The sequence below is a fragment of the Ursus americanus genome, chromosome 12 (genome assembly GCF_024610735.1).
Source record: "Ursus americanus isolate L20-20 chromosome 12, mUrsAme1.1.p, whole genome shotgun sequence".
NCBI classification, from domain to species: domain Eukaryota; kingdom Metazoa; phylum Chordata; class Mammalia; order Carnivora; family Ursidae; genus Ursus; species Ursus americanus.
In genome coordinates, this window is record NC_142138.1 from 51407891 (window position 1) to 51416514 (window position 8624).

The window sequence follows — 8624 nt, forward strand, 5'->3', positions numbered from 1 at the left end:
TATAAAATTTAAAAAATTTTAAAGTCTTTAAAGACTTGCATAGTCAGAAAATAAGTGGTTTTGAAAGGACATTCATTAGCATGTATTTGTATACATTTTATACATATAAATAGTCAAGAAATTTGTACAAGTTAAACATTTTAAAGCCAGAGGTTTGCTTCCCTTTGGGGAACATACCCTTTCAGTTCCTTAACTGTTTATTGACTGAAGGTGAGCTGGGAGACATGACCTCTGGGAGACATGGCATTAAGTTGTGGAACCCAGCTGGGTTCCACGTAGTAGCTGGGGCATCTAGTGGGTTAAGCTGAGTGACATTTCTCTCATCAATAAAATGACCAAAATGCTTGCCTAAATTAGATAATCTATCATGATAGATAGAGTTTGGGTGTGCAATTCATTTCAATTCCTTTCCCTTAAAGAACTCATAAATTAGTGGATGGGGTGGATTTTGCCAAATCCCCACTTTATGTTGTGCAGGGTAGACTCAACATGTGTCTTCTTTTAAGTAAGTCTTCACACCCAATCAGAGTCTATTCCAGAGTCTAGAGGACCGTTATCTTAGTTTCTAGGTTGTACGCATGTACTGTTGAATTTGTGGCTATGTGCTGGGTGCAACTCGGTTGATGAAGACTTTCAGGCAGCTGTGAACTTGATTTTAACTGTCGTTTAATTTCTTCTTTTGCAAACTCATAAGATCCCAGAAGCCAGGGGTCTGTTTATTCATTTTGCTTCCTTCTGAGTCATTCAGGTACAGGGTGTGTCAGTCAATTGAAACTGCACACGGAGAAGTTTTGCGTTCACATCTGCCAGGATGGGAAGCCAGTGCGACCAGGGGCTGGGTAGAATCTTCCGTGTCGCAGCAGGGCAGGGCAGAAGTGCTCCGAGCTTGTCATTTAGGCGGAGCTGACCAAGGCCGCCTCCAGTCTCACCTTCTGAAGTAGCATCTAAGCGAAAGAAAAGAGTGGGCGTGTTGGCAGCATTGAGGTTTGTGGGCCTCCGAGTTCTCCCGAGTAGAAAGGGAGAGAAGGGCACCGGCCTCAGACTAGGCTGGCTGGGCCCAGCGGCTCTTCCCTGCTGGAAGTTCTGGAGCTGCCCAAGCTTTTTAAATCTCTCAGGCCCCAGCATCTGCCATCTCCCCAAAGGTCTCCCACTGGTCAGAATCTGGGACACACGGTCTGACTTTGCGCCCAGTTGAATGAGGGAAACCCCCACCCAACGTCTCGCCAGGCGCTGGCCCTTCTCACCGCGCGTCCCGGGAAAGCCACTTTCTGCCCCTCAGACCGCAAGTTTCAGGGCGGTAGCGGGATGGGGGTGGGGAGAAGTAAAGGAACCTCCGAGGCCATTCTCCCTTCTAGGCTGCTGCATATCTCCTCCGTGTCTCTTGCAGCCCCTTGCCAGCTTCTCCTCCCCCAGAGAGCGTCCGGGACTCTCGGGGTCTTGGCCCCTGTTTTCTCTGCCTGCGCAGAAGCGGCCCCGGGGGCGCCCCGCCAAAGTCTCCGGACTCGGATCCAGCGAGTAGGGGACCAGAGAGGTGCGCTGCGAGACGCCGGGCTGTCCTCTGCCCCCTAAGACTTTTCAGGAGAAAAGTTTCCGAAGGCTCCCCACCTCCTCTCTTTTGTAACACTCGGGAGAATGGTCTCTGGGAGTGGCGGACAGCAGCGCGAGGGCCGTGATTTATGCATCAGAATCCAGGGGGTACCGCCTCTGTCCCTTCTCTGTTGTCTTTCTTTTTCTTTTCTTTTCTTTTTTTTTTTTTTCGGTTGCCTGTGGGGGGAGGAGTGTGTGTGTGTGTGTGTGTGTGTGTGTGTGTGTGTGTGTGTGCGCGCGCGCGCGCGCTTCTGCCCCAGATCTTTCCTGGACAGTGAGTCTCAGCAGCCGAGATCCGGAGGCCCCCAGCCGCTGTCGGAGGGCGTGGGGGTTGAGATATTAACCCCTCCCCGCTTCTTCCTAGAGAAGCCACCCAGCCTCAGCGGGGCGCTCGGCGACTTCAGCTAGCGGGCCGGCGCGGGCCGCGGCGAACGGGGCTGGTCATTGGAGTGTGCGGCTGCGGAGGGAGGGGACCCCGACTCCAGTAAGTTTGGAGAGCGTCGCAGTCAGTCCGGGGCAGCAGCAAGATGCCGAGCGCGCAGTGGAGACCCGGAGCTCTCCCAACGCAACTTCGTCCTGCCTGAGCGAGGTAGGGGATGCGCGCCTTGCCAGCGCGGGCTGGGGGCGCGGGGGACCCCGGCTACAGAAGGTCTTCAGTGTTAGAAACTAATTTTTAAACCGGAACGAAGCAAAAACAAAACAAAACAAACTTTTAAAACATTCATCTCTGGGCGCTGGAAACATTCGTCCCTGGGCTGCTAAGGAGCCCAACCCGATCGGATTGTTCTCGGGGCACTTCTGATTTATGAAGTTTGGAAAAGGGTTAAGTCCAATTGTAAACCCGACCAGGGGTGGGGGATAGTGGAAATTGCGGCTGGTCGCAGAGGGAGGGAAGGCGCTTATATTTGGAAATTCTACAGACAAAGAATATGGGAGGTGGGGGGTAAGGGCTTAAACTTGCACTGCGGGGCGAGCAGCGTGCGGAATCAGATGGGAGAAAAGCGAAGCTTCTGGGCGCGAGCAGCCTCTACTGTCCCGGGAGCGCTGTCTCTATTACTCCACTTCTTTCACATTGCTGCGTTATCTGAAACGTTACAAGTAGACTTCTGCTAACCAGTGCCATGTTTCATTCCCTCCACACTTTCTAGTTCTAAGAGAGGAGGCAACATGTTGGGGGAGGGCAGTAAACGAAACGGCCGGCTCTAGTTCACCAGTGCACCAGACGTATATTTATGTTTCTGGACAGAAGCCTTGAACTTGGAATTAGGAATGTAGTGGCATGTACCGTTATCATCAGTAGTGTAACTTCTCTCTTGTGTGTGTGCCTGTGTGTGTTTTGGCCAAACCCACAGTAACTAAACGTACTCCTTATACAATCAATGAATGTAGTACTCAATGCTTGGGATTTATTGCAATCTCTTATGAGTGATTTTCACTGAATACCTTTATATTTTCCTGCACTGGATTACAAGAAAGAAAGAAAAAAAAAAAACTAGAAGAAGAAATTAAGAAAAGGCAGTTGCTTCACAGAAGCAAGCTTTCCTGTTTACCGCAAGGCCAGGGAGGGCTTGGCTACCCACACCCCTCGGACCCTGAGCACACCTGTTCCTAGAGAGTTATTAATAGAGCCCAAAGAATGGCTTACTCTGTCAAATGATTTTCGTGCAAATCTAATGTCTTGCAAGGCAATTAGGGGGTGGTTCTCAGCTCTTTTAGCTGGGTGGTGGTGGCAGGCAGAGGTGGTGTACGTCTCCACCCTCATATTAGCGGTTGGGTCTCTTCCGAGGAGATACCAAGAGCTGGTGGTGAACCCACTGGTGAGCGGACCAACGCTTCAGAGAACCTCCAAGCTGGAAGCCTGGAGGGGGTTGGAGGTGGGGGAGGAGAGGGCAGGAGAGGTTGTAAATGGGGCTAGCTTCTCTAGTTTTCCCATTTCCATTTGGATGTGACACAGGATGTGCCTCTTGTGGAGTTGGAGTTTTCAGTTTGGGTAAATTTTTGTTTTTTCTCCCTTACCTCTCCTTCCCCCCTCCCCCTTTTTGGATAAGAAATGCGAATTTGATTTTTTTAAAAAATCCCACTCTGCGCTTTCTCCAAGTTTCCTTAAAACAAATCCACGACAAAACTGGAGCAATGCCTTAGCTAGAATGAATTATGCCAGTGTGCTGTGGCTTTTTCTCTGACTCTCTCCTCTTTGTGACTTGTTTAAAGCTGCGGTTTCCGAGGCCCTCTCCGACCAAGGAAAAGCGACACAAAAGCCTGGATCAGAGGGAACCCCCGCAGCAAGCGAAGGCTCGCTCGGCCTCGCCCTCGCCCTCTAGCGTTCATCTGGAGAAGCGCCACCCAAGGATTCCTGGAGACTGCGGCGCACCATGGGGTCTACCAGCATCCCGCTGGTGAAGGCCCTCCGCAGTCCTGTCTCCGACTATGTCAACTATGACATCATCGTCCGGCATTATAACTATACAGGAAAGCTGAATATCAGCGCGGACAAGGAGAATGGCATTAAACTGAGCTCGGTGGTGTTCATTCTCATCTGCTGTTTTATCATCCTAGAGAACATCTTTGTCTTGCTGACCATTTGGAAAACCAAGAAGTTCCACCGACCTATGTACTATTTTATTGGCAACCTGGCCCTCTCAGACCTGTTGGCAGGGGTGGCTTACACAGCCAACCTGCTCTTGTCTGGCGCCACCACCTACAAGCTCACCCCCGCCCAGTGGTTTCTGCGGGAAGGGAGTATGTTTGTGGCCTTGTCTGCCTCCGTGTTCAGCCTCCTAGCCATCGCCATCGAACGCTATATCACAATGCTGAAAATGAAACTCCACAACGGGAGCAACAGCTTCCGCTCCTTCCTGCTGATCAGTGCCTGTTGGGTCATCTCCCTCATCCTGGGTGGCCTGCCCATCATGGGCTGGAACTGCATCAGCACGCTGTACAACTGCTCCACGGTCCTGCCGCTCTACCACAAGCACTATATCCTCTTCTGCACCACTGTCTTCACGCTGCTCCTGCTCGCCATCGTCATCCTCTACTGCCGGATCTACTCCTTGGTCAGGACTCGGAGCCGCCGTCTGACCTTCCGCAAGAACATTTCTAAGGCCAGCCGCAGCTCCGAGAAGTCGCTGGCGCTGCTCAAGACCGTGATTATCGTCCTGAGCGTCTTCATCGCCTGCTGGGCGCCCCTTTTCATCCTGCTCCTGCTGGACGTGGGCTGCAAGGTGAAGACCTGCGACATCCTCTTCAGAGCGGAGTACTTCCTGGTGCTGGCAGTGCTCAACTCCGGCACAAACCCCATCATTTATACTCTGACCAACAAGGAGATGCGCCGAGCCTTCATCCGGATCCTGTCCTGCTGCAAGTGCCCCAGCGGGGACTCCGCGGGCAAATTCAAGCGACCCATCATCGCAGGCATGGAATTCAGCCGCAGTAAGTCGGACAACTCCTCCCACCCGCAGAAGGACGATGGGGACAACCCAGAGACGATTATGTCCTCTGGAAATGTCAACTCTTCTTCCTAAGACTGAGCGCTACCGACCCACGGGGAGAGTTCTTGCGTGGTCACCCACCACCCAGTGTTTGGAAAAAAAAAAAAAAATCTGTGTCTCGACTGCTGCCAGGAGCTGCTGCTGGGAGCCAGAGGGAGGGCGGGCAGAGTAAGAGCAGCCTGGTGGTGCCGGGGTGTTGGTGGGTTAGTTCCTGTGAACAATGCACTGGGAAGGGTGGAGATCAGGTCGTCGCCTGGAATCTATTTCCTACCCACCCTCCCGCCCTGGAGCTTTGATTTTGCACTGAGCCAAAGGTCTAGCATCGTCAAGCTCCTGAAGGGTTCATTTGGCCCCTCCTGGAAGACAGACTAACGTCCCAGTGTGAAAGCGTGTGTCGGGAGCTTTGAGGAGATGTTTTCTTTCACCTGAGTTTCCAGCCCCAGTGATTGTGTGCACTTCTGCTTCTCTGGGTATGCTCTGCATATCCCACTCTCCCTTCCCCTTCACACCCCTCCTCAAAATTCTGTTACTTTATATTCCAACTACCGGGCCTTCATCAGAGCTGGGGTTGTGGCGTGGTCCATTTCTTGATGGTCTGTAGCAGGTAGGCTGTGTCCAGGAGGTAAACTGTGAGGAGTGGAGATGGTTTGGAGATGTAAAGCAGTTTTGTTTGCTGAGGCCAAAGTTTCCATGTAAGCTGGATCAGTTTTTTGGAATTTGGTTAAAGTCACTTTGTTTTTGTTTTTTTTTTTTTCTTCTAACAACTTTACAAGGAAATATGTTACAGCATTGTTACCCGTTGTGGCTGAAATCTGCATAAGGAAGTCCAATTTATCTTAATGGTATCAGGCAGGATCCTTTGTGTCATAGGAGAAACAAACTAGCAAAACGAGGTGAAAACTGACTGGGGGGTGGGGTGACTGTAAACCAAGAGAGATTTCTTAATGAATCTAACAAATACATCTGTCTTTGGCACTTTTGTTGATGTTTATTTCAGAGTGTTGTGTGAATTAGTTCAACCAACAGGATGGTTATTTTGTTATGTTAAAAGTACTTTTCCGTGATTTTTGAATGTATTTGTTTCAGCATTTTATTGGATTTTTCTAACTTGTGTTAACACCGTTGAACGTATATTTCCTAAGAAAATACAACCCTCTTGTGCCATTAAAGCATTACTTTAACTGATAGGGAATACCAGAAGTTTTTCAATACAGCTGTTCATTAAATAGTCAGTTAAAGATGTGTATAAATGTTACAAAAAATAAAGATATATTGCTGTCTTTTTAGTATGGTTTTCAGTGCAATTAAACTGAGAAATGTCTTCTAAAAAATAGTATTTAATAGGTTTCTGACTTTTGTGGATCATTTTGCACATAGCTTTATCAACGTTTAAACATTAATAAACTGATTTTTTTAAATATTCCTCTGTGAATTATTTTTAAAAAATAATTATTAAGATTCTATTCGACTATGTGGCTCTTTAGAATCAAAGTTATGGGCAAATTTCTATTACTCTTCAAAGGATTTTACCTTGATAAACCAGGGTGTGAAAAAAATGTGGTTTGTTCAAAACCACTCTATCTTTTTCAGGAAGAGAAACTTCAATAAGTTAACATTGAAGAGTAGTAAAAAATGCGATGAAAACCACCAACCTCTAAATACCACTTTGACAAGTAGATGTAATTATTGGAGTTTTAAATTGCATTCAAGCCAAACGAAATTATATATAATAATTGTTGTCCTAAAACATGGGTTTTAAAAAATATATATACAACAGTGTGGTTGCAAATCTAATTTAAATTATGAAACTCAATGGTCATTGCAAACCCATCAACAAAAGCTTATATCCTTGGCTTTCTACCAACATGCTGGGGAAATGGGGATATGGATATGGGAGATAATATATTAAATCACGTAATATTTTTCAGGACACTGTCTTGGCTTCTCCCAGAGTATCCTTTGAACAATATGAGACTATATGGTTTTAATGAAGTAGCAAGTTGTAAAATGTAGGTGGAGTAGTATACACCTCATATCTGAAAACCTTCAATTAATAGTATCTGAAAGTTTTAACATCCTAGCCATTACTTTCTCCAACTGTACAATGAGAGCAAGGGCACTTTGTAAGCATCACAGAATTACTGTAATAGTTCATTCTTATTTCAACATTCTTGTCATCTTCATTGGGGATTCAGTCAAAGGATTTTGGTGTGTTTGACTCTTTAGTCCTATTATTACTTTCAGAATTTGTGCTTTCAACTGTCATTGAATATGCACAGGACACAGTTGGGACATGAAGATAAACCTCACCTAACAGTGTAGATGTCAATTCTGGGTAAGGTTAACTGTGGGAAACAGAAGTGTGTTCACTAAGGAAACCTTAGGTCACAACCTCCAGTTTCCTGAAGGAAATGCCAAAAATGCTCTGAAGACAAAAGACTGGAAACAAACTGGAATGTCTCTATCCATCTGTCTGCTGAGGCGGAAGGAATGAGTTCATGCTGCACTCACTTCCTAGCGCTTTCATTACAGAGTCAAGCATAATGGAAAAGCATGTCCATTTTGTGTTTCTATGGAAGATAAGTGTTCCTACTCTTGGTTTTATCTTTATAAGTACAGCAATGACTCACGCAACTTGGGGAAGATGAGGTAGGGCAGCTGACCCTGGTGGAGATTGGGGAGATCATGACAATGAGTCATGACACAAAGGACAGCCTCACTTGCCCACCTGTGAGCACATTATCCAATCATTGAATGTGCATTCTTCCTGGAAATTCCAGACCATGCATTTCATTCCAAGAGAGCTAGACAGTCATGGACTGTAGTTTTCCTGGGCAGGTGTGGGACAGAGTCCTACCTCTGGCCAAGATAAGGGAATCCTTGGTTTTCTCTCAACATGAATATCTGGTTTTAATTTAGTGTATCCTGAGAATTGTGGATGAAAAAAAAATAACTCAGTAACCATATTTTTATACTAAAACAAATGTCTGTAAAGCTTTGATTAAAAGACATATGTAGTGTTTTATAAGAGAAGTAAAACAGGCAACCTGAGCAATGCCTGACATACGCTTGTAGAAATGCCTCTGACTCATAAATATTCAGGAAAGTTACAAATTGGCATCAAATAATACTTTATTTCCAGGGTGCCTGGGTAGCTCAGTCAGTTGAGCGTCAGACTCTTGGTTTTGGCTCAGGTCATGATCTCAGGATCCTGAGATTGAGTCCCGTGTAAGACTCCAGGCCTAGCACAGAGTCTGCTTGAGACTCTCTCCCTCTCTGTCTGCACTCCCCAATGCATGCGCACATGCGCACTCTCGCGCTCTCTCCCAAATAAATACAATAAAATCTTAAAAAAAAAGAACACTTTATTTCCAACAACATTAAATGTGATTACAATTCTACAGAACATTTCAATAGATTTCTTATATAAGACAAATGTTTGTTCTGGCTTTTTAGCCTCATTATAAGTAGAAAAATTAAATTATTTAATAAAAGTTGATTTAATAAAAAATTTATAGTAATAGAAATTTTGCATTTATGTTAATTAGA

The 8624-nt window shown here is 46.4% G+C and overlaps 1 protein-coding gene across 2 annotated transcripts; it reads left to right on the plus strand.

Annotated features, from left to right (window-relative positions):
• The first annotated feature begins 1015 nt into the window (after positions 1–1015).
• Positions 1016–6495, plus strand: S1PR1 (sphingosine-1-phosphate receptor 1). Of its 2 annotated transcripts, XM_045801652.2 has the most exons (3): positions 1016–1531; positions 1952–2176; positions 3799–6495. In XM_045801652.2, the coding sequence occupies exon 3, from the start codon at positions 3960–3962 to the stop codon at positions 5106–5108; it is 1149 nt and encodes a 382-aa protein (XP_045657608.1). In that variant the 5' UTR covers positions 1016–1531; positions 1952–2176; positions 3799–3959; the 3' UTR covers positions 5109–6495. The 2 variants fall into 2 exon arrangements, with proteins under 2 accessions (XP_045657608.1, XP_087722263.1); XM_087866137.1 differs by lacking the exons at positions 1016–1531; positions 1952–2176 and adding an exon at positions 3061–3577.
• Positions 6496–8624: the final 2129 nt, after the last annotated feature.